This window comes from Ambystoma mexicanum, chromosome 2p (assembly GCF_040938575.1).
Source record: "Ambystoma mexicanum isolate Mex_15411 chromosome 2p, UKY_AmexF1_1, whole genome shotgun sequence".
NCBI classification, from domain to species: Eukaryota; Metazoa; Chordata; class Amphibia; order Caudata; family Ambystomatidae; genus Ambystoma; species Ambystoma mexicanum.
In genome coordinates this window covers 282,136,873-282,163,737 of record NC_090923.1, presented here as the reverse complement: position 1 = coordinate 282,163,737, position 26,865 = coordinate 282,136,873, and the positions used below count along the sequence as shown (strand labels likewise).

General features: G+C 44.8%; 1 protein-coding gene across 8 annotated transcripts in view; it reads right to left on the bottom strand.

Moving 5' to 3' along the window:
- PRKCD (protein kinase C delta) overlaps positions 1–26,865 on the bottom strand; it is a 1,081,757-nt gene that overhangs the window by 364,755 nt on the left and 690,137 nt on the right. For all 8 annotated transcript variants that reach the window (XM_069643552.1, XM_069643559.1, XM_069643551.1 and 5 more), the window contains one exon: positions 25,239–25,299. In XM_069643552.1, the coding sequence (XP_069499653.1) occupies positions 25,239–25,299 (61 nt within the window). The remainder of the gene's footprint in view (positions 1–25,238; positions 25,300–26,865) is intronic.

Genomic DNA, 26,865 nt, shown 5'->3' with positions numbered 1-26,865 from the left:
CGATGGTCTGGAAAGAGGATTCCTTCCGTTGTGGCAGGGAATCTCTGGGCCCCGAGGCCGCCTCCACTGGCGTAGCCTCTGCCGGCTTCGCCAGGGCCGCTGCGACAACCTCGATAGAGGCCTTTGCCGGTTGGATCAAGGCCCTCACCACCTTAGGTGTGTCCAGGGCCTTCGCTTTGGGGGGGAGGGTCATCGCCTTGCTCCCCCTCGGCTCCCTTCGAGATCAACCGGGGCCTCTCCAGAAGCTTACCCGGGTTCTCGGACTTCCTCTTCCCCGAACCAGACCGCTGGCTCGTGGTTGATCGTGCCGGGGAAGTCGTGCCCTGCCTGACAGCCGAGGAGCCCGACCTTTCGGCGCTCCCGGTGCCCGCAGACTCAGGGTGCGGGGCCTTCTGTTGGGCCCCCGTCGCCGGGGCGCCCTCACAGGGTTTAGAAGACCGCTCAGACTTTTTCTTCGTCTTCTCACCTGCTGTGCCCTTCTCCAGCCAGGCGGCGAGGCGGGAACGACAATCTTGCTTGGTCCGTTCCGACAGGTTCTTGCAGAATGCACAGTCCTTCTCCACGTGTGTCTTGTCCTCATGAAGGCAGTAGAGACATCTCGAATGCTCGTCCTCCTTGAAAACATTTTGCAATCCGCATTCTGGGCAGCTCCTGAACAGCTTGGATCCGGGCGTCGAGCTTCCCTTGTCCTGGGCCATGTCCGTTGAGGTAGGCCACAGATCTTCTGGAATCCTCCAAGAAGCGTAACTCAACGGAAACTTCACCCTTGAGGGGCGGAGAAGAATTCCAAAACGGGTCCCCGTTATCGGAAGTAGAAACGGTGGAGCCTGATCGATAAAACCGAAAAAAATGAGAAAATTCTCCTGAAAAAGCATGCAAACGCAGTAAAAGCTCGAGAGCTAAAGCACGAGGACTCCCAACACTTGAACGTGCGGTAAAAATCTGAGGATGGCTGCCAGGGGAGGGGCTTAGGGAGAGGACAGTCATTGGCTGGGGGCAGTATGACCCAGAGATCAGTGATTGGTTACTACTAAGAAAGACAGATCAGAAACGAAACTGATACTGATTTTTTCTTTACCGAGGATTCCCGGCCTGACGACGGGGAATATTCATGAGCATGTGAATCCATGGCAGACCCCATGCTGGAGAACAGTGAGATACCCGCAAACATTGTGACGACAAGTGAGAACCCGGCCGAGGGATGTCCACAATGGACAGTTGGCTAAAAAGAGATCGAGACTGTTGAGTAATATGTTTATGAGTGAAAGGCCATAGTGAACCCGATTGAGGGAGGCTAAAGTTGCAAGACATATCAGAGCCCGGTTGAGTGGGATACAAAGGGGCAAAGAACAATCGCCCAACTTGGAAGATTACCAAAGGAACTTTTGTTTTGTTTATGGTTCAGCAGAACATCTAAGGCAAAGAGACTTGGCCCCAGAAGGTCCTGGCATTGTTGAAAGGAACTGTAACCTCGTGTTGGCGAGGCCCAGGAGTGTGCTGTGCTCAAAGGTCCTGCCTTGTCCCGTGCTAAAAATGTGGGGAAGGTAGACCACCGGTTATACCATCCTGACTTATCATTTGTGAACACTTCTTTCTTTTCTTGTGAACATTATCCCACACTCTATTTGAAATTGTTGTAAGGATTGGTAATAGGTCTTTGTAGTATAGGCCCTTTTTATTTGATAAGACGCCACTAGGACTGCTTTGTTATTATCTGATGGTCGAAGCGTGCTCCCATCTTAGATTTAGGTTTAGATTATGCATTTCTGTCACCTGTTTATACGGTTTAATAAACACCCTTGAACTGTGATCACTTGTGTCTGTCTCTACTATTGCCACCATGAATTCCTTACAGAAGAAGCATGACAATCAGATGAAACTTCCAGTTCCCAAGAGGCGATTTCTTCAAAGACTCCAAAGCAAGCCCACACCTCACAACTGCAGCTACAGTTGCGGTTATTCTATAACATTTTTGGCACACCTACACGTCACTGCATGCCACAAGAGGGTCACAACCCTCCAAGGATCCGACCCGATTTGATGGCTCGTTCGATTGGTGCACAGGCAGGCTTCTCTTATGAGTCTTGCCATTGAGTGTTTGTTATATTCACAGTTTTATTGTGGTTGTATTGAATGTTTTTGCAGTCATGTACTTAGTTATTGGGTAGTGATGTGGATGATCGCCAGTACTGAGAAGAGGCTACTGACCCGAACGGGTGAAGGAGGCGTTTTGTTAGGAAGTGATTATAAGAGACACATACTCTGGCAACCTGGAATGTGCGTCGCCTGAATAGCTTTGTAAAAAGCTGCTAGGTTGAACAATACATCACTAGGAAACTGCTCTACAAAATTATGCTCCAAGAACCACACCTAGATTCCATAAGACAAGCAAAATTACTCAACAGACGGGGAAGTCAGGGATTTCGTTCCACATATTTTACCTACACCAGAGCAGTGTTCATTTGTGTGTCAAAAGGGGTCCCTTTCAGTGCAGACTCAATACAGAAAGACAGGAAGGCAAGGTAGTGATATTGTTGGGATGACTGGAATCAAGGTGATTATGTTTAATGCTTATGCCCCCAACGTCAATACAGCGCCCTTTATAACACAGATGTTATCTAAATAGGAGTTTGACAGAGCAGCAGTGTAAATATGGGGAAGGGGATTTTGATTGCGTCCTGAACCCCCAACTCGATAAGTGCATGCTGACGAACCGTAACCTGTCTGCCGCTACAGCGGTGCTACAGCTGGTTTTAACTTAATTGATGCTAAACGATGTGTGGCACAGAATTTGCTTCCACACCCAAATGTATTAATATTACTCTCATTCAAATTGGATGTATTCTCGTCTCGATTATAAATTCAAAGGTAGAGAACATGCACATCTTTTTGAGTGAGTCGCATATCTGGGCTGGACATCGTCCGACCACTCGCCACTGATGACTCAGACTGTCCCCAGCCTAGTCCCCCTCCATCCCCACATGGAGTTTAGATCCTACGGAATGGACTGCTGTCACATATAGCTCCATACTCGCAAAGAGCATGAAAGAAACACAGCCACAAATCCAAATATTGTCTGGGAAACATTTAAAACAGTAGTGATAGGCATACATATTTCCACAACGACAGGAGTCTGTAAGAACCTGCATAATCAGTTGACACAGCTGGAACATAAAATATCCGACATGGAAAACTCTTAGACTAGACATGATAACACCGAGACTGAACTTAGGGTGCAATGCCTTCTTACTTGGAATAGACTGGGGAAACATGACAGAGGTACATACCGAAAACTCCGGTCATGTCTCTTGAAAGAGGAGAAGCCAAAGACCAACAAAAAATGAATTACCCCTTTTACACTAATTTATATACGAAGTAGGAATACAACCTTGGCATGGAAATAACAGATAACTTGCAGCTCATCACTTTACCCACCATTACCGGAGAACAAACTCAAGCAACGGACCTAATTTTTACCATTCAGGAGGTTCGGGAGGCAGTCCTTTGAGTTTCCTGTACACCATAAAAATGGTCCCTTGCTTGGTTGGTCAAGGACTGAGATGGTGTCCAGACGACATGCATTACTTACCATAAAAGAATTTCTGATGGTTGTATCTGCTTAGATTCACATGCTGTGCATAGTCCAACATCCAATGGTAACGGCAGAGTATTGCAGCTGGTCTTTTGAGAATCGAAAGGGGACATCGACATGGGCGTGCCTGTAACTCTATCCCTACGTGACGTGTAGTGTACCCCAATCCCTCACGCGTCGAGGTCCCTCCGATTGTATTTTTTCTGCCAAGAAGGAGCCTTATGACTATTGTGAGTGAGTACAGAAAAGAGAAAGTAGTAAGACTTCTATGTTCCTTCCATCCGAGCGGGAAGGAAGGGTGGGCGCATGTGAATCTAAGCAGATACAACCATCAGAAATGCTTTTACGGTAAGTAATGCATGTCTTCTGCTTAGAATCACATGCTGTGCATAGACTAGCGAGCAGTACCCGGAGTTGAGGTGGGTTGTGAGAAGGAACAGTAGTGAAAAGATGTCTTAGTATTGCCTGTCCCACCTGAGAATCAGACCTAGAATGAGTGTCTAGGCAATAGTGTTTTGTAAAGGTGTGTACAGAACTCCAGGTTGCCGCTTTGAAAATGGACTCAAGGGGAACACTTGCAATGAATGCTATGGACGCCCCAGTGCCTCGAGTGGAATGTGCTCTAGCCTTGAAGGGCAGTTCTCTCTTAGCAAGATAGTAGCAGAGTGTAATGCAATTGACAATCCATCTAGAAATAGTGGATTTGGAGACTGCATCTCCTTTTCCTGTGGCCACAGACACGAAAAACTGATTAGTCTTCCTTAGTGGACGAGTTCTTTCCATATAGAACATGACAGCTCTGCGTACATCCAATGTGTGCAGGGTTCTTTCCCCCAGGCTTGAGGGATTTTGAAAGAACGTTGGTAGCTCTATTGACTGGTTCACATGGAACTTGGAAATTAATTTAGGCGCAAATCTAGGGTGAGTGCGCAAAACCACCTTGTCTTTGTGAACTGTTACAAAGGGATCTAGAATAGAGAGTGCCTACAGTTCACTTAACCTTCTAATGGAGGTGATTGCTATTAAAAAAGCAGTCTTGAGGGTTAGGTTCTTAAGACTTGCTCTGTGCATGGGCTCGAAGGGAGCTCCCATAAGCCTAGTTAACATCATTTTTAGGTCCCATCCGGGAGCCGGGTTAAAAATGGGAGGGTGAATTCCTTTTACCCCTTCCATGAAAGCCTTAATCACTGGTATCTTCCACCATAACACCTTCTGTTGTGATGATGTATATGCCCAAAGTGCCGTTAGGTGCACCTTTATTGAGTTGAAGACTAGGCCTGAATCAAGTAAGTGAGTTAGGTATAGGACAATGTGAGTGGGAGAGCAGTCGATTGTCATCTGGTGTAACTCGGAGCATCAACCCAAACAGTTTCCATTTACTAGAATAGCAATATCTAGTGTTAGGTTTCCTTGCCTCCCTCAGGATGTCCATACCTCTTTGAGGGAGCTGCAGGTGTCTGAATTTTATGACCTCAGGAGCCAGGCCGCCAAGTTCAATGTCTCCGGGCATGGCTGAAGCGTCTCCCCTTTGTCTTGCAACAACATGTTAAATGGGCAAGGCAGTTTGACTGGAGGAGATAGGGACATCTCCACCTGATGAGCGAATCAGGGTTGGCGGGCCCACATTGGGGCCACCAATATCATCGTGACTGGTTCCTGGTGCATCTTGTGCACGATCTAGTTGAGAAGGGGAGTTGGGGGTAAAAGCATAGACAAATACCCCTCACTATGTTATCCAGAGTCAGTTCCCCTTGGATCGGTTCTGGGGGTACCTGGAGGCGTAATCTTGGCATTGGGCGTTTTCCAGGGTCGCGAACAGATCAATCTCTGGAAAACCCCATTGTGCGAAAACATTGGCGACAATGTCTCCGTGTAATCGCCATTCATACTCCCTGGGCAACGGAAATTCTCTGCTGAGCATGTCTGCCAGAAGATTGAGTTCCCCTGGAAAATGTGATAACAGGAACATGTTGCGTTTGAGAGCCCACTTCCAAATGTTCCGAGACAGTTTGGACAGCCCTGGAGAATGAGTGTCTCGCTGTTTGTTCAGATAGTACATGGCCGTGGTGCTGTCTGAGGATTAGGATAGTCTTTCCCTTTAGTTGCATTTCAAATGCTTTCAGCGCTTTGAACACTGCAAGCAGTTCTAGCAGGTTTATGTGGTTGGACGCTATGTCTGGTGACCAAACTCCGCTTGCTGTTTCCTGGAGCAGGTGGGCTCCCCACCCTTTAAGGGAGGCATCCGTAGTTAGAGTGGCCTCCACTGCGGGGGTGGTGAAGGATTTCCCTTTCAAGAGGTTTGCCCTCGACCACCACCGCAGCGAGAGAACTAGGGCCTGCGAGTCCACTACTAAATCGTCCCACTGTCCGTTGGCCTGACACCACTGGTTGCTTAGCACTCTTGCATTAGGCGCATGCGCAGGCGCGCGTGAGGAACTAAGCAGATACATGACGCCATCATTTCTAGCAGACACATAGCCTTGCGTACTGTTACCTCTCGACTGGCTACATAGTGAAGGATTTGAAATAACATGTTTTGAACCCTCTCGTTGGAGGGGAAGACGAGGCTGTCCTTTGTTCGAATTAGAGCCCGTAGGAACTGTTTGACACGACTGGATTTGTTCACGTTGATAGAGAAACCCAGGCTGAATAAAAGATCTATCGTCTTTTGGGTATTTGACAGACATGTTTCATAGGAGTCCCCTGTTATGAGCCAATCGTCGAGGTAAGGGTAAACTTGAACGGATTGCCAGCACAGGTGTGCTGCCGCTACTGCTAGTACCTTCGTAAATACCCTTGGTGCACATGCTATGCCAAAGGGTATTACCTTGAACTGATAATGTTTGTTTTCTTTCATAAACCTGAGGTACTTTCTGTGCGCTGGCAACATCGAAATATGAAAGTATGCATCTTTCATATCCAGAGCTGCCATGTAATCGCCCTGTGTGAGCAGAGGAATTACTTCCTGCATGGTGACCATGCAAAATTTCTGTGGTTTTACAAACTTGTTCGCTGGGTGCAGATCTAGAACAGGACGCATGGTTAGATCCTTTTTGGGTACAAGGAAGTACACTGGATAAATACCCTCCTTTACGATCGCTATGGCTCCTTTTTGTTCCAGTATCTCGACTTCTTGAAGAAGTATGCGAAGATGTTCTGATGTTAGTCTTTGTTGACGTGGAGGTCTGTATTTTGGGGATTGGTTGAACTCTACACAGTACCCGTGGGCTATGGTTTTTAGCACCCACTGGTCCGTGGTTATTCCCTCCCATGCTTTCAGGAATGATGTCAGCTGGCCCCTGACCGGAGAGGCATGGGAGGGGACCAGAATCATCGAGTCATTTGGAGCCTGAGGCAGGAGAACCTCTGGGGGTCGGGTTCCTGCCTCTGCCCTTACCATGCCACTGTCCCCTTTGCAGGTACGGGGTATTGTAAGTATTGGTTCCCTGTGGAGAGGTCCAGTGGTTTCCTGAGGGGTATTGTTGGTGAGTGGAGCATTGGCCACGAAAAAACCTGTTTCTAAATCCTCGCCTTGTGGAAGGTCTTGAGTAATTTGGCCCAAACTCTTTAGGGTTTCATGTTCTTTTTAACCACTCTCCAAGGCCTCATCGACCGCGTTTCCAAACAAGTTGGATTCCTCCACAGGTTTGTTTAGAAGAGATGCTTGCGTTTCAGGTTTAAACACTGAATTTTGAAGCCACGCGTGTCTTGAGGAGAATGCCCTGAGAGAGGGCTCAGCTGGCTGTCTCGGCAGAATCCAAAGTGTTTTTTTTAAATACTTCGGTAAACTTGCCTACCTTCAGAGACTGTGGTAAGTAGGCGGTGTCCTTAGAGGGTCTGGAGCCTCTTGTAGGCCTTCTTGTATTAAAGCCCACTGCGCATCTGCATAACTGCCCAATAGAGTGGTGTTATTGGCGATACGCATGGAGTACGCTGCCGCTGTGGTAACCCTCTTACCCAGGGCATAAAGCCTTTCACCTTCTTTGTCAGGGGGAGCCTCGCCTGTTGATAAAGGAACCCCTTCTCTTTTCCTTGTGGTAGTGACTACCGAAGAATCTTGGGTGGAATGACCTCTGATATATAGAGGGTCTGATGGAGAAGGGGGGAAGAGTTTTTCAATTCTTGGGTTTACACCTCTTGTAAGAGCTGGTGTAGACAAAGATAGAGCAAGGAGTTTTTTAATCGAATTGAGTAGAGGGATGGCTTGGCTGGTTGGCGGCTTCTCTGAGTATATCCTCAACGAAGTAGGCTTCAGGTGCTGCCTCTTCAGTGGCAATTTTAAAGTGATCAGCTACGTAACATTACATTAAATGTTAGTTGATCATCAATAGGAGAAGGATTTCTTGTAGGGGTGTTCCGAGGAGAGTCCAAGGCCAGAATATCTTGGTCTGGGTCTTGTGGCTCTGAGGATCACTCACATCTGGGTCCTCCCCCAGCCTTCCATAGGTTAATCTTCAATGGGCTCATCTTCAATGGGCTCATGTTCCTCCTCGTTATAGAAAGGATACTCCTGTACCTTAACTGGTAGAATGTGTTCTTCAGTAAGGTCATAATTATATATGTCCTCTTCTAAAGGGGTTGAAAAGCCTTGGGAATTTAGATCTAGGGTTAGCAGGGCTTTCCTCCCTTGGCCTTCTTGGTGTAGGTTGTTCTGCACGTGAAACAAACTTGTCCAGACTTTCCATGCAGTCCTCAAACTTTTCCCTAGTCCAGACTGATCTATAACGGTCTAGGGGTGGAAAGGTGTCTCTCTCATAGTCTTCCATCGAAAAAGTGTCCCTAGCACTCTCTTCCGTCGACAAACGTAGAGCTCTGTGCTTTAGCGTCAAAGAAAGTCCTTCCTCACCCTCAGAGAAGTCCTCTGCCGGGCCCGATGAAGGTGGGGTATACCTGTGCCCTTCCCTCGACTTCTGAACGCTATCCTTAGATCTCGGCGGATCTTTGGGTCTTTCAGAGACTTTCGGAGAGTCCCTAGCCTGCCGTTTATGGGAATCGGCGGCCACAATTCTAGCCAGACTGACCTCGACGTCCTCACCAGTTGGGAGGCGCGTAGGTACATCTGACGGTTGTATGGGAGTCTGTTTCGGCGGAATCAGGGCCTTGCCCCTATTAGCCACCTTTTCCAGCAGTGGCGTAACTTTCGGTGGTGGTAAAGCCTTGTCTTAAGTCCTTTGTCATCGCCATACGCTTTCCTGTGATGCGTGTCGAGGGAACTATGTGTTTTGGGGGTAGCGCCCTTTGTCTTGGATTGCCCAGTTGCTAGGCGCGCATGCGGCTGCGGGGAGGACTGCTGATCTCGTCGATAGGCGGGTATCACCGGAATTACCGGTGTACCCATTGGCGCCGAAGTCTTTTTCGACGTAGTCGAAGTAAGGCTAGGGGTTGTGTGCTTAGTGTCATACATGTGTCTGTCTTTGTCGCCAGGGTTTGACTTCCCCATAGCAGAGCGTACACCGTGCTTTTCAGGGCCGGGGACAGACGATGCAGAACGCGAGAGTTCTGTCGAAAGGTCAACAACCTCCGGTTCGGAGGCCTGATAGTCACTCTCGCCATCGTCACATTCGGTGGTAGCGGCAGTGGGAGAAGTCCCGGCCTTGGACATACCGTAGGCCTCCCACCGTTTTACTCTACGCTCCTTCAACGGAGGAGCTTACAGGCCGCACACCCTTCCTCTTTATGATTGAGCGGCAAGCACCGGTTACACCGTCTGTGCTTATCCTTCCATGGGAATTTACTCTTACAAATAGGACAAAACCTAAATGGAGTTTTCTCCGTAACTGAGGTTACACAGAGTGACTAAGACCAACTGGGAAAGAGGGAAGAAAGGGAAATGCATTTTCAGTTTGAAAAGAAATGTCCACCCGACCCCACTCTCCCTACTGAATAGGCCGGTGGAAGGCCCGTCCACGTGGTTGGCAACGCCAACAGGGTCCCCTTCCGTCGAATCTCGCAGGTCTTTGGCGGAAACTGGAAGAGCCGTCGAGACAAGGGACGGAAGGGGTGATATTAAATATCTTTATAGAATAATTTGACCAAAGGTCGTTCGACAATAGCAATGTTCTTTACAAACTCTGCAAAAGGGCGACCAGTTATCTGGGCGGAAAAAAACAATCTGAGGGACCTCGACGTGTGAGGGATCTTGGGTACACTACACGTCACGTAGGGATAGTGTTACAGGCACGCCCATGTCGACGTCCCCTTTCGATTCTCGAAAGACAATATGCAATACTCTGCTGTTACCACTGGTTGTCGGACTATGCACAGCATGTGATTATAAGCAGATTGACAAACATCAGAAACTTTGTTACTTGGGTGTCAATGTATAGTGTGACCCAGTCGTGACCCAGTACACACAATACACAAAATTACCACTTTCACTGATGGGTAAGGTGATTTTGATAACATCGATCACCTTACCAGGATTAATTTATTACTTCGACAACATCCCCTTTTTAATCCCACTACGATTATTTGCTGCATTGGATACTAAACTTATACAACTGGCATTGGGGTCACAAGCGACATAGGATTGATCTGCAGCCAATTCACAGACCCAAATTCTAAATGGCTGCACAACTACACTCCGTAGCCATGTGGCTCTCAGATATTAACACTGAAATAAGGCTTATGGGTAGTTTGGTTAGACCACACATGATGAAGAAAGCCCTGTGGCTAGCCGGACAAACAAGAATCTCGCCTTCCCTGATCAAGATGGGTAATTGGATAAAACAAAATTTTGATTGGGAACCCCCTACTCTCCAGATATCCCACTTCGTACAGGAGGCAACTTGCCCCTATCCTTGCTACGACACTTAAGATCACACTGGAAAAAACAAATGGATTGGCAAACTGGGGCGACATGTTTGCAGAGGGTTGCTTCGTACCATTTGTATTATGACGCAGTGCCCAAAGTATCCCTGTGGGAAAGTTCCTAATTTTGTTCATCTTTGTCGAGAAACCCAAAAGACTATAGGTAGAATTACAGACAGAACCGCACTAAGATGCAATACTAGGTGCACTGTATGGGTTCAGCGACGGGGTTGAGGATACCGCTCATATGTGAGGATCTAATTAACAAAGGTTCCTAGATGAATTGAAGATGAATGCGGCATGGGAAGGGGACCTAGGATTTACCTTCAAAGACAGTGAAACCAACAATTTTACAGTGAACATGCTCCATATGGTTTACTTGAGCCCGAAAAGATTTGCACAGATGTTTCCTGATACCACAAACAGTTGTCCTAAATGCCAGACGATAGACATAGACTTGCTACATATGTTCTAATCATGTCAGAAAATGTCCCACCAATGGGAGGAAATACCCTGTTCAAACCAACCATGGCTCTGACAATCCCTCTGGTGTATCTACTGGGCCTCGGAGCTCCTTAAGTTCGCTGGTGGGTAGGATTCTGAATCTTGCCCTGGTATAAGCTGGATAAGTTCAGAGAGGCAGTCGGGGCAGAGCACTTGAGATTCCACATTTCCTGAGTCTTTCGTCTATTTTCATGGCAATAGAGGCGGGGCTCTCCTTTAAAACCGCCTGAAACCTGCGGAACAGAGAGGTTCAGAAAGGCAGTCGAGGCAGACTGGGAAGGTAGGGAAAGGTCACCCTGAGTCCCACCACTGTCTCATCCAGTATCAAAAGAGAAGGTGAAGGATTTTTGCTAATCTTGACTGCTGCACTCTAGATCTACAGTAAGGAGGTCTCCATACCTTTTGTCTCTTATTTTTCTTTTCCCCTTTACCAAACGGCTCTAACTGCCAGAAACCCACTTCACGAATAGCCAACAGTGTCAGTCAACTCGACGTGACTCAACACACGGGTCGAGTAGACTGGATTTGGTAAGCAGGTTAATAAGATACTAACCTCCTGCACATAGAAGGGACAGATTATCATCTTATTGAAGAGCTACTGAATTATTTGAGGGAGGTCAGTGGACCATGTATGCTGTCAAGACATTAGACACTGATCTGCTTTCTTGTAACGGGTAAGGTGGCTGGGCAAGCCAACGAGCCGCATAGAAGACTGGAAAGCGGTGTGAGAAACTCATGGTGACAACAAGTAAGATAGACACAAGTGACCACAGTTCAAGGGTGTTTATTGAACAATTAATTCTGTATGCAGGTTGGAAAACGCCTATTCTAAACCTAAATCTAAGATGGGAACAAGTGTTGACCATCAAATGAAAAATGAGGCAGTCCTAGTGGCGTTATGTCAAATAAAAGGGCCTTTACTAAGAAACCTATTGCCAAACCTAGCAACTCGTACAAAAACAGGTGTGGGATAGTTCTCAAGAAAAGAAAGAAGTGTTCAGAAATAAAATGTCAGGATGCAGTGGCTTGCGTCTTCTTTACCCAATGTTTTACACACAGGGTAAGGTGGCAGCTTGGAGAACAGGGTCGTCTCAGGCTTTTCCAGCACGAGACGACAGTTCCAATGGCAGTTCTCAGGACAGTCGATGGCCAAGTCTAGTTTCCTGCAAAAGTCTCTTGCCTTCAAGGCCCGATGCCGATGTGGTCAAATAACATTAAAACAGAAGTTCCTTTAACCAAATGAAAGTTCATTACAATGTTTGCTTGTGATAGGTTCACCCTTGGGTCCCCCTCTTTTGGACACTAACCCTCCTCTATTTGTCAATTTGTTTACCACAGTTCATGTAGGGTGATGGCTTCACCCCTGGGTCCCCCCTCTTCTGGGTGCTGACCCTTCTCAATTGTATTCCACAAATGTAAATGTCAGTTCTCTTCTTACTTGAAATTTGGATGATGGCTTCACCCCTGGATCTCCCTTCATCGGGCTCAGACCCTCTTGACTGGCGGTACTCGGTGAGGGCTTCATCCTTGGATCTGCCTTTGCCGGGCTCAGCCCTCTCTTGACTGTTAGTATGTTTCATAGCTTCATCTCTGGACCTCCCTCTGCCGGGCTCGGACCCCTCTTTTCTGGCATCCCCCTCAGGTTTACTCTTACCGTCTCTTAACTTTGCTTTCGTCTTTCAATCTTGGGGTGACATCTTTTCATCCTTGAATCCCTCTCTGACCCGTCTCGATTCTTAGCCTCCCTTCACCGGGTTTACTGTGGCTCTCGATTAGGGCGATAGTGGCTCACCCCTCGCTGCCCCTCTTCCGGCGCTGACCCCTCTTTACTTTCAATGTTCTCTTTTTACATAGTTCATTGTTTGCAGGATTCTCTTCCCTTTCTTCCACAGTGCTTGTAGATCAAAGTCTTTCGATTGTACTGAGATTTTGCTTGACCCTCACTATGACCACTTTGACCTATTCCGCTGGCTGTCCTATGGTTTGCTGGTCTCTTGAGTTCGCACCCACATGGTGCCGGTTTCCCTCTGTAGCTGGTCTCCCCTTCACACTTTTAACAGTTCATTCAAAATTCAGCAGCTTTGGTTCAAACTTGCCACTTTGCGATTCTCACCCATCACAGCCCGGTTCTTATCGGTTTTCCCCTTGACTCACCAGCTGTGTCAAACTGCTTGACTGTTGCCTTTCTGGAGTCAAGGCCGATACCACGGGCGCAGGAACTTCCCTCGCTCCTGCTTATCAGCATAGGTTTGCCCTGTGAACCGCTGACATCTGCTGCAGGACACTTGTGCTATTGTTTGCGGTCTTAGGCTCTCTTCCACAAAGGCTCTGCGGGTCTGGGACGAAAAAGGCAAGATCACTTCTCTCCTCGCCACCCTCTCGATTCCTGCCGCCTTTCTCCTTCTCTTGAACTGCTGCATGTTAGCCGTCTCGTCATGCTGTCTGCCGTGTTCGCCTTGCTCGTACTGCACTCTTCTGCTCCACCTTTTAGCCCTGTGGAAAAAAGAAGGGCCATCATGTGTGTGTGATTTGAGTCAATTGCCTGACTTTGCCAGACCCTGGGGTTGGGACATATCAGGTAAACAGGTTTTACATCAGTCCACTGTCTTGGGTGTGAAAAAGTATTTGTATTGGAAAAGATGGGGAAGGGGCTGGAGTGTCAGAGTATCCTATGGGACAGGGTAAGGAAGGTGCGTGTAAGGGACGAGAATGACTGGGATGAAGAACAGAATATAGGGCATGGTGAAAACAGTAGTGTTCCATTATAGTAAGTTGGGATTTTGGAAAATGACAATTAGAGGGACAGGATTGGGAGGGTGTGCAGGGTAAGCAAGAATATCTGGGGTCATGATGTGAACAAAGGGGACTGTGGGAATCAGTGTTTTGTCTGATCAGGTTGAGAATGTGGAAAATGATAATCAGAGGAACAGAAAGAAGGATAGGGAGTATTCGAATGGAGACAGGTGAAACAAGGACTCTGGGAGTTATGCTTTTTGGGTGTAACCAGGTTTGGGACCTTATAGGACTGATTACGTATGGAAGGGTTATTGGCTCTGGGCTGGAGAGATCTAACAGGAGGAAGAGAGGCAGATGCAATACAGCCCATGAAAGCCTCAGCTATCTCGTCATTCGCTCCTTCTCTGGCACAATACTGCGTCTCACCTTTGGTATTCCCCTGAGCACAACCCTGGGTTCCCCCATCCAGGTGACCGTCCCCCACTGGTCCACCCCCAGGAACTGGATCCAACAGTGACGGCCATGTCCTGGCCACCTGAATAAGGGAATTGCAAGGTTTTACTGGGAGAACACCCTCAGGTTTCTCACAGCGGCTAGATAACAGTTTGAAAAAATCGTAATGAATTTCTAAGCATTGAAACCCAAGGAACTAAAAGCCGTACCCAGAGTGTGGCGTTTGCAGGCAACAGCAGCCTTAAAGTCACCCACGAGCAATCTTGTATGGCCTTGATATCGGGTTGGGACTGGAAGTCTCCAAGGAACTTGGAGCCACACATATGCGGGTGGTGACTGCGGGCATTAGCACCTTTTGAGCCACCCGCGCTTCTTACCAATTGGCCTTCCATTTGCATTGGTGACTGCAGGCCTCACATAGCCTTTGAACCAATAGCAATTATAGCAGAAGATCGGCCAATCTCTGTATATTCTAACTATTGCCAGTATTTTGCGGGGGGTTGGTGACTGCGGGCATTAGTCGCCTTTGAGTCACCCACATTACATACCTGACTGCTAGCATCGGTGACTGCGGGCCGTCTAGAGCCTTTGAGCCGAGTATTCATAATTGAATTTTTAAAAATAAGGAGACATTTTGTGAAATATAAAGAAAGTTAACAATTCTACGAGGGTAGTGACTGCGGGCCTAGAGCCTTTGAGTTGCCTTATTAACCTGCTTCACTGTACTCAATTGTTTTATTCCCTCTGGTTAGTGGAGATCGGGTAAAAGTAAAAAAAGTATCACCACTCAAATCATATCGAGTGGAGAATATTGTCGGTCTTTAGACTCATCTGGGAACCGCAAGAGAACACCTTATGGCAAGATCTAAAACAGGAATTAGTTAAAAGCCATAACATCTTCTTGTCCGGCCTGGCTAGACAAGCCCATAACATTTTTAAACTCTGAATGCAATATAGTTGATATAATTAAAAATTCAATGCTAGTAAAAAAAACAATTAAAAAAAGAAAAGATTGGATTCAAACAATTGATGAAATAAGATTAAAAAAAAACTGTCCAAATAAACCGATCTATGATAAACCGCAGGGCTTTCTACCAAGATACCTGACCCGTTTTCCTAATGCTAGAGGTCGTAATGATTTCCTCAGGTGCAGATTAAATTTACTACCCACAAGGGAAATCCTTTACTCTAGACATAAGGATTTGTACCATGACAACGTATGCCAACCGTGTGATCTCAGGCACATACAGACTCTAAGACACATCTTGATAGACTGCCCCAGCACTGTAACTAACAGGGAGGCAAAGATTTCGAGGTTTGTAGACAAAGATTGGTGGCATAACACTAAAGCTTTTTGGGATCGTCTTCGATCAGGGCAAGAATGTCTTCTATCTAGTGAAGTAATTGAACTCCTGTGTAGTAATCTGGAGCTCCTCAAGTGAAAGTAACATTGAAATGTCTAGAATTCTATTTATTCACTTTTATTTCTTAGCTTTAAATTTACATTTCTCTTTGTCAGTATTACAGTCTTACATATTTATATATATATATGAAGGCAATATGTATTTGCTTTTATTGTATATTAGCTGAAAGTTTTTTTTAAATATTTTGTGAAAAGTTGAATTAATTTTTGACTAAAACACAAACAAAAAAAGAAGAAAAAATAAAAATATGGATAGCAATACATGTAGGCGAGCGGAGCTTAACACACTACATCACATGCAATGGGAGACCACACAATCAGCACGCAATCAGGATGCAATGGGAAATTATCCTGTTAAACCATAGTTGTTCAATAGACTAGAAGCCACTGTGAATAACAAGAAATGTCCCTTTAGAATCCTGAGCCATATGATGGACCTGCCCCGTGATTCTTATCCATGTCTGTGGACGTTGTTGAGAATTAGTTACACCCACATTTCTATTGAAGCAGGGGGGGATGAATACGTGCCAGTTGAACATGAACAAGGTGGGTGGGGGATAGACAGAAAAACTGTAACCCATTTAATACCTGGAAGGGGGGGGGGGGTGACAAACCCTCTTGTGGGAGAACCTGCTGACCAGTGCAGAATCATTATGCCCACGCCCTGTACAGGGATCATCATATTACGGCACTTGATACCTTGGACGATGGATGCCCGATATGTCATAATGTCTAAACATTAGCTTTCCAATGTATGTATTTATTATTTATTTATTCACATGTGTTTACAGCGCACAGCAGCCCGTGGGCATCGTGGCACTGTACATATATGCATATCTGTTACAAAGAAGGCTTATTAGTTACATTAGTAATTGTATTTACATTACATCTTGGAGTTACAGAGTGTACAGCAGGTAGTATATATTTGCAGTAAGGCTAATCGCCGACAAGCATAGTAGGTAGCAGCTAGTGGGTTGGCAGTGTGGGATAAATTAACCCACTCAGCTGTGCTTTACTACATCACTTTGCTGCGGTGGGGCAAGAAACAGCAAAATGCCTGCGCTGACTCCTGTGTGCGCCAGGATCTCTAAACTGCGTTTTTTGCAACAACCAGAAAATGGCTGCACCACCCTGCCACACACATTTCAGGTGGGGTGGAACAGAGTACTCACTGCAGGAATGTGTCAGTATGCTCTGCAACATTTAATATGGGGTGGAACAGAGTACTCACTGCAGGAATGTGTCAGTATGCTCTGCAACATTTAACATGGAGTGAAGTGAAAGAGGCAGCATTACATAGCTGAAAACCCAAAATGCCTCTTTAAAATGACACCTCTTTCAACCTTTAAAAGTGCTGCTTGGCGCTAAACTCATCCAGTCCTTATGAACCACTATGATTAAAATGGCCCTGCAATGCCCAGGATCATCCATGTGTCTCAGAGGAACCGGGCCTCATTTGAATGACAGCTCCTGTCAAAAGTATCTTTGAAAAATCAACCAGGGGCTTTGTTTTCATTTTACACAGGAACGCGTCTATTTTCTTTGCAAAAGTATCTAAATCAGCTGTTCAGAGAAAGACTCTAAATAGATGCCTGTGTAAATGTATCCATGCTGCAAAACAACTCCAGCACTCAAGAAAAGAACTTTAGCTGCATAAAGTGTGTATATGCTGGAGATGAAAACCGAATTTAAAGAAATAGTAAAATGTGCTTTTTCTGACTGAAGTAAATTGTTGTGTGAAGGCCAGTTTACTTAGCAATGTAAAAGGATTTGTTGCTGGTAAAAGTACACTTATAAACTGACAGGTTTAAGTCAAGATGTAAAACTTATAGGCTAAGTTGCAAAGCTAAAAAAATAAAATAAAAAAATAAATGAACTTGCTCTGCCAGTGGCTAGCCTTGAGAAAGGGTGACACATCATAAGCTTCTAGCACAGGAAAGCACTAATTGCCAGCTTCAAAGACTATGAATGCCTCAGGACAAAGAAACTTCAAAAGCTCGGACATTCGTCTTTGCTCCAGGCTGGGACAATAGCAGGCTGAGACTCTCACCTGACAAGTGTGAGGGGCAATAAAACCTTCAATCAAGAGAGAGGCCCCTCATCCTGCTTCAAAGGAAGTGACAATTGACGGCAGTTGGGGAAAAAAAGAAAAAAAAGAATGATTAAGTGACACTGGACTTCCTTTTGGTTTTAAAGGCTATTTTGTAACTGAACTTTAAGGAAGTTTAACTTTGCAGCAAGAATTAGGAAAAATATGAACAGTTCGTAGTTCTAAATCTAATTGTATGCTCTTTCTTTGAAAACTTGGTAGAACTCATTACTGCATAAGGAACAGAAGTTATAAAAAATGACATATTACGGGGAAAGTATTGATGTTGTGAACATAACATTTTGTACATACATCCCCCTGGGGGAAATGTGCATCTGTATAAAAAATTGGGGAATTTTAGGCCAAATCCTTCACGATTAGAATTACCAAAATGTGTCAGAAAGGAGAAACCAGGTCCCATAGACTTGGGGTTTGGATTGAAATATGACGCACAAAATAACCCATGTATCTGATTTTCTCAGAGGTTGCAACTGCATAAATGTGTGTCTGTGGCAAAATTAGATTTTGGTTCCAATCGCTAGGGGAGGTTTCTAGACATTGTAAAAATCACCCCATAAACATGACATTCTTTTCTGCGATCCAATCAGTGAAGAGCTATGAGGAGACTTCTACCTTGCCCAATCCTGTTATTAGAGGCGGGAGGGGTAAGCCTGCCCCTGCCATATACTGTAGTGATATCATCTGGCATGACAAATAAGGGCCCCTGACAGAAAACACACGAAAACACACACACACACACACACACACAAAAACACACACACACACACACACACACACACACACAAAAACACACACACACACACACACACACAAAAACACACACACACACACACACACACACACACACACACACACACACACACACACACACACACACACACACACACACACCTGACTTTCTTCCTGAATTTCTGTGTGGCGTCCGGTTCCTGATTTCTTCATCCTGTTTGATCCCGATTCAGATTTTCATTACAAGGCCAAGGCCTATGCATTGCTGACCCCATTTTCAGCTAGGCCTCAAATTAAAAAAAAAAAAAAACAAGGGAAGCATCCTAACCTCCAGCTTGGCTTGCTGCTACTAGATGCATGCCTGCTGCAAACTTAGTATCCAGTAACCAGAAGTGTCAGTCCAGTGCAGCTCGGTGACCAGAACGGCCCAGCTGATCCTGTCCCGCCAGATTTGCCCAGCTGTCCTGTGTTAGACCAGATCCGTGAGGCGACCAGAACCCTTGACGGTCCAAAATTCTAAATTAAAGTGGACTGTAAGTATTAATAGGAATCATAGAAAACCATAGCATACCTTGCCTTGTCCTATCCCAATCTCTAAACCATCCTATCCTTACCTTAATAACTTGTAACATTGTCAGAATCCTTATTGTAATCCTGTCCTTGATTTATCTTTCTAAGCGCCATTTCTTTAGTCATTTTTATCTTGTGTAAATTCTAAACTATCAATCCTATTTTGAGTGTTCAGACTGGTTCCGCCAGGGCAGGCGCTGGGGATCTGGGGTTGAAGTCATGAATCAACTCTAGAGCTTACTATGTCCCTCTTTGGTATTCTAGCCAGAATGCTCTAGTATAGAGTAAAACTTAGAGTAAAACTATTCTTGTCCAAACTGAGTTTCTTTTCTGTTTTCACTACCCAAATTTTCTAAAAACGCCTCTTAGTCTACATTGCATATCTCCCTCCGTTTAATAGCTAGAGACCTAATTTCAATTCTGGATTATATTGAAGACCTCTAGCTACACCCCAACCCAAAAACCGCTTTTATTGAAAACCGTTTGGTTAATTTTAGGCGGGAATCAACATTTTTGCAAAGTTTTACACATGTTATTTTTATTCTAAATTATTTTCAAACTTCCATTCAAATTCGAATCGTTTCTTTTTTGCTCAAACTATTGCTTATGACTGCTAGTATCTTTCCAATAATGTTGCTCCCATATAAATGTGTACTGATTTAGGGATTTTTGCACACTTTCTGTTTTATTCAGCCATTTTTGAGTGTCAATTTATCATTGTAAGGTTTCAAATCCGTTTTTCTCTTGTTTGAGGAGGGAAGGTTGGATTAAAATTTTGTTTATTGTTCCTCATTCCTGATTACCTGCTGCTTCCTTATATGTATTTAGAATTGATTATTTGTGGGTTGAGGAATATTGCAGGGGGAAATTCTAACTTGAGTGCTATCTTTCCAAAAACTCAAAGTGTTCCTATTTCTCTGCTGTTTTCTATTTTGTGTTGCTAAAGAGTGTATTTAAGTGCATTACATACCTTCTTATTTGTTATTGTCACCACATTGGTGATTGCTGCCACATATATTAAAAAGTATATGTCTGATTTGAATTTTAAATAAATACATAAATATTACCTTTACCAACCAGCCTGATTCCTGGTCCATCGTGACCCGGGGTATTTGTAAAGGGATGTGATATAAGTGGTGTATCTCTCAAATAATGAACCTACAGATATAACAAAATAAGCATTTCGGTTGTGTGCTGCATACTGGGCTGAGACCAGGGTGTATCGCCTGATTGAAATCCTTAACAGCTGAGCGCTGTGGAGTAGAGAGGGTTTATGTGAATAGTGTGGTTTTGAGGGATTTGCAGAAGGCTAGTAAGGAGGGTTCCGCTCTTTGTGCGTTAGGGAGGGTGTTCCAAAGTTTAGGTGCTATGTGGGGGAAGCCAATGCCGCTGGCGTTAGCTCTTTTTATGGAGGGTACACAGAGTTGGTTGGCAAGATGGCTTCTTGTGGGGCTGGCCGAGGTGTGTTTTGATATTGTTTCTGATAGGTATGAGGGGCGTAGAGATAGATCATTTATGTTTAAGGTTGAGGATTTTGAAATGGATCCTTTCCTTGACTGGGAGCCAGTGGGCTTCGCGTCTAGCCCGAGATATGTGGTCATTTCTGGAACTGTGAAGGGCTGCGCGGAGCGTGTTGTTTCGTGTTATTAGTAGTCTATTCATGTTTTTGGTAGATGTGCCTGCCAGAAGTGCATTCTAGTAGTAGAGTCTGGCTCCTATTGTGGCTCTGGCTATGGATAGACAATTGTGGGTAGTAAGAAAGGGTTTTATAGCAGTTATACGTTTAATTGTGTGGGCAGAGGCAGAGGTTATGGCGCTGACCTGTCTAGTCATTGAGAGTGTTGAGTCTAAGTAGACACCAAGGGTCTTTACAGATGTAGAGACTGGTATTTTTGTGTGGTCGATGATGAAGTGGGTGTATTCAGTGCTTAGTTTGGAGAGGATTTCCTTGGGGCCTAAAATGATGATCTCCGTTTCATCTCCGTTAAGTGGCATACATGTTTGGATGGTGGCATATATCTTGAGGAGGGCTTCTAAGTCGTGGTTATAGTCACCTGTGAGGGGGAGGAGGACTTGAGTGTCATCGGCATAATTTGTGTATGCTATGCCAAGTGTGTCTATCAGGTCAAAGAGAGGTTTGGTAAACAGGTTGTAGAGGGTGGGTGCAGTACATGAGCCCTGGGCGACTCCACAATTAATGGTGGTGGGGACTGCATGGGCTTGGTCAGAGTAGACCTTCATGGCCCTACCTCCTAGGAAGGAAGTAATCCAGGCGATGGCTTTGTCAGAGAAGTGGGCGGCATTGGACAGGTTTGCCTGTGTCCATGATTTTTGTGATTTGATTCTTAAGATCTAGGAGGGTGGTTTCAGTGCCATTGCCTTTGCGGAAGCTTGATTGCCTTCGGCCTAGGATGGCATTGCATTCCAGATATTGTTGAATTTGGATGTGGGCGGATTTATCCAATATTTTGAGGAGGAATGGAACGGTAGTGATTGGGTGATAGTTATTGGGGCATGAAGGGTCTAAGGTGGATTTTTTATGAGTGGGTGAACCCAGGCTTCTTTTAGGTTTTGTGGTACGATTACGGTGGCGAAGGATGCATTAATGAATGCAGTGATGATGGGAGTGAGAGAATCTGCACATTCTTTGATGATGGTAGGGGGACAGATGTCCCCTTTACATGTGGAGCGTTTGATGTGTTTGAGAATCTTAGTCACTTCTGGCTCAGTGACGTCTCTGAAGACGAAGAGGGGTGTTTGAGAGGGATGGTTAGGTGGGGGCATGGATGAGGAGTGTTCTGATTGTGAAGGGCTGCACGCTGTGTTGTTATTTTTTCCTGGAGCATTTTGACTTTGTTGATGAGGGCGTCCTGAATGCTGGAGCACCAGGCTGTGTCTTTGGTTATATCGTCCGGGGTAGAAGCCGGGAAGGTGAGATCTTTGAAGATAGTGAAGATTTCCCTCGATTTGGAGTTAGGTTTGGAGATTCTTTGGTTAAATGATTCTGATTTGGCCAGGAATATAACTTTTTTATATGTGGACGAGATCTCTTTAATTCTTTTAGGGAGGATTGAATGGGCGATGATTGCCATTTGGCTAATGCTTGATGCTTTTTGTTTTCTAGGGGTGCTATGGATTCAATAGCTTTGGTGAGTATGCCAGCATATGTGTTGGCCAGGGAGATGGGGTTGTTAAATGGGTGTTTAAGTTCAGGGGTATTGAGAAATGGGAGAATGTTGGCTTTGGTTAGTTTTTTTTAAGAGCTCCTGACTTTGGCAGGTGAGGCATATGAGAGAATCGTGCTTTTAGGTGTGGTGGGAATTACAAATTGAATGAGGTGGTGGTCTGTCCATGGAAGGGCAGAGATGTCGGTGATGGATGAAGCGCAGTTGTGGTCTGCGATCCAGTCGATGGATCGGCCTTTGCAGTGAGTGGGAACAGTGATTTTGTGTTCGAATCCAATGTGGGTGAGTTCTTTGTCCTTAGGGTCATGCAGGCCTAGGTTAAGGTCACTGAGTAGGAGCGTTTTGGTTGAGCTTTTTAAGTTATTACCTATGATTTGCAGGAGGTGCTTTTGGAAGTCTTGATATATGATAGGATATATGATATGGCATTTATAAAGCGCCTATACACAAGTGTTTCAAGGGGTGGGCAGTTGGTCTGTAGGTGATTAAGATGTTTATGGTACAATTGGGTGAGATGGAGAGTTTATCTATGAGGAGGTCGGTGTTGTTTTCCCACTGTTGGCTGCAAAGTCTGATGGAGAGAGTATCTTTAAATATAAGGGCTACCCCTCCACCTTTGGAGGTTTTGCAGTCTTGTCTCAGGATCGTGCATCCTTGGGGAAGGGCAAGGGAGAGTGATGGGCCTGATGCTTCATGTAGCCAGGTTTCAGAGATGGCTAGTAAGTCGAGTGTAAGGGTAGTGATGAGGTTGTTGATCTCCAGTGCGTGTGCTGGAAGGGACCTGCGTTGATGAGCGCACATTTCAGGTCTGTATGTGGAGGAGGTTTGGCTTGAGTACTGAGGTTAGGGTTAGGGGGTGTGGTTGTGGGGTGAGCGTGTGGATGTGGAGCGATGGGGTTGGGTGTGGAGCAGGTGGTGTGGGTTTTGGGTAGCTTGTGTTGTGTTGGATGCATGTATACAGATGGGATGCGATAGCGAAGTCTGGTATTTCTGAAGTTTATGGTGGGTGGAGAGCTGCAATGAGTGGCGTGTCGCTTGGTGCGGGATCGGAGTCTGCACAGCCTCTGGTTGAGGAGGGTATGGTCATAGAGTTTGATGGTATAGGGGCTGGGTTGGGTGTTCTGTAAAGTGCCTGGGATGGCATGATTGATGTCTAGTGATGGTGTGAGATTGGAGAGCCTGAGTGGCATGCTGCAGATGGACCAGAGGGCAAGTGCGATGAGAGGGATGGCAAGGTGGGTGAAGTGGGGTGCGGTGCGCTGAGGTGTTGGTGCTAATAGGTGTGACATGGGAGGATACATTTGCAGTATAGGCTATTAGCGGCTGGCTATTTCTTTATAGTGTACTATGCTAAAAGGCAGTAAAATAATTAGACTGTTCTTGCAAAGTGCTGGCAGCAACACAGAAGGCAGTTAGGCTAGTCCTGAATATGGCATTACACGAGAAAGCATTCAGAAGGTATGCTGTTCTGGCAAAGGGAAGTAACAGAAAAGGCAGTTACAAGGGGCTTTGGTCTCATAATGTGCAAATTGATATGGCCAAGTCATTTCGGGAGTGCTGGAAATGGCACAGACGAGGCATGCTAATCATATGTACATAGCTAAACATCTGTTTTATGGGGCAGTAGGCTGGTGGTAGTGCAAGACATGATGCATTCAATTCAGGTCAGCTGTTAGCAATTGTATATATGAGCTGGCCGAGATAGGGAGGCCGTTAAGCATTTGCTACAGTTGGGTTCTAGGGTGCGAGCAGTACGGTGTTCCGAGTAACGTGTCGTATAAGAGTCGTTTTCGGTATTAGTACGTATTGAAAGCAGTTTACCAGGATACGTAGTTGCCGTACAATGGATTGGAAGTTTGCCAGTAGACTTTCTGCCTCAGGCCTCAGTAGCCTCTAGACAGGCTCGAGACAGGCAGGATCCTTGTTGTGAGGATCCTTAGTGGGAGCAGCCTACCAGTTAATGTGCGTATCTTGCCCTTTTACGCATGCAAATATGGCAAATACGGATCATTTAATTTTGTACTGCGTACCGTGTACGCTTTGATTTATTCATTAAAAAAACATACTTTCCACCACTAGAGGGCACTGTAGCATTTCTTTTGTCAGCAGCATAGCCTTCTTATGCATGATGGTGAATTTACAACTTAAAGACCAAATCTGCGACAGCTAAGCGAGCAAAACAATAAAGCATGCACCCTTTTAAAATGTGTTCATACCCATAACGTATGTGTTGGATAAGTTTTACTCTCGTGCAGAGGAGAAAACTCATTTTTACTCTCTTGAAATTGCATTTACGCTCTAATTTGAAAAATAATGCGTAAAATACTCCCACCTCAAAATCTTATCTGGAACACTGAGTGGGAGGGCCGGCGTTCGCCTGCTGGCGCGTGATTGGCCCTGAAAAGGGGTTTCAGGCCAATCAGGTCACGTAGTGTAGGGCTCGTGTGGAAGTCTGGGTCAGGCTTCAGTGAAGAGGACGCCAGCCATTTTGGAAAGGGAACACCTCGTGTGTTCAAAGGCGGCACAACTCTCTTCTTAGTAAAATAAACACATTTCTGCTTACTTGAAAGCTTTAGGGCAAATCCAATGGAACGGATGCAGGGGTAGGCCAATACCATGTGGATTCTGCGTCGGATGGCCAAATATTGTAGATATTCAGAGAGAGTTGGCAAATTGGGCTAGGAACAACTATCACACCAAGTGTTCAGCATAACCAGTGAATATGTGATTTACTTCCTTTTAAATTCACTAAGGATATCATGAAAACATTGCATTAGTGTTTAACTCTTCAGCAAAAGACAGATCCATTTTTAAACTAAGAAATGACCAAAACCTTTTTGATTTATTCATCAAATGAAAACCATTAGATAAACAAAACAACAAGGGCAACTCCAATATTTTTAGGTAGACACCGGTTGTCAAAATCATCATGGCAACACACGCACACAAGTAATGAGGGCAAAAGATGAACAATAGTCACTGATAGAAAACAAATGCTTTATACTGAACATTGTTTTCAGCTAGTGCAGAAACATTTTTTATACAGGGCCTGAACATCTGAATTTAAACCATCTACAGAAAAAATAATCTGATCACTGGTATAATATTCAAAAAACGTGTTCCTACCTGCATCTTCTAGAAAAACCTGTACAGACATTAGCACCTTCCCTTGAGGCTGCAGGTCGAGCTAGAAAAGGAAAACACTTAATCATAATCAAAGCTTTGATTTCTATACTTAAAATTAAATGCATGATATGTTTTCATTGCAACTCATTTTCTCCGTTTAAAATGAATTTAAATTTGTGGAATCAACTGTATTCTTGAAAACAGTCTGAATGAAGACTTTGCATCTCTCTCTTGAACCTTAAGGTTAGTGAGTGTATGCATCTGTTAAATAAATCATTTAGCTCTGTATTGACAATTTGTCCACATACAGAGTCAGATGGACTAATTTCCTATACAGAACATTTTCTAAGATTCAGGCATTTTGGGCAAAGTCTACTTTTTTATCCTCATGAAGGCTGAGGGATATAAGTTGACTCTAGAAAGCTGAAACTCTAGTTCATCTGCCAATTTCCAAACTCCCATATAAAATAAAATGTTCAGATTTGGACTATGGACCAAATAGATGGCCCATTTTTCACTCAACTGCTTTATGATTTATGCATGGCTCGAAATTAAGGTTGGATAATCAGGCTCTAAAAGCAGCTCTTGGGTATCCAGCATTAACCAATGACAAGGAGCTACCACTAGGGAACAAGGAGCTAGTAATTAGCGTTCGACAAATCAAACTTCCACGTAAGATGAAAATGTATCATTTTGTCCATTATTTATGGCCCTTTATGCTTTAAATGTTCTAATGTATTTCTAGATGGTTCCTAATGCAGAGTTAAATGTTTGGCATTGGTGGGCCTCAGGAGCCAAATACAGCTCCTGGTAGCTGTTGGTGTGAAGCTAACCAGGTCCTTCAAGGCTACGAGTAGGACCAAAATAGCTACCAGCTCCACTCAATTTCAATTCCCTTTCATGCATTTATAGGAATTATGTTTACTTATATTAAAATTAAAATGACTATTTTACGTATAATGTGTTATGTGGTCTAGATAAAACTTTGTGCTTGGCATGTGGTACCCCATATTTCTAGAGCCCTTGAAGAGGAGGTTTTCTTTGCAGACTTACCACAGAGTTAACGTATGGAAGAACAAGGGTCCCTAACCTTTTCACAATATCTACTTTTGGTCAATGACCATGTTCCTGAGCTACTAACCAAAACAAAGCAATCCACAGATCAGTTCACAAAGTGTAGCAATCAGTGCATGGCTTTCTATCATCATCTGGGACAGCTACTCTGTCATACATAAGAATCTGAAATGTTCGATTTTAACAGGTTTAGCCTTTTTTGTAGGGTGAAAAGAGGAAAGATATTCCATATTGAGTTTTCGTTAAAAAAAAAATTGAAATCCTTTGACCACACTTGACTCAAAACAGTAAAACTATGCAGTTATTGCAAAGAGTGACTGGGAAAACCCCCCACTAAAAGCAGAAATTGTAAATCATTTTCTGTAAAGGTTTTTATACTGCAAATTTACCAATGAATATGTAGCTGCACGAATTTTGAAATAATCTTTAATCACCACCCTGTCCAGTAACCCCCAAATCTTTAAAAAGGCACCTTATAATACATTCCTTTCATAGAGCATATGCTTTCTGTGACAAGTGTGATGACATGGCGAACAGAAGTGTCTCAGACGTT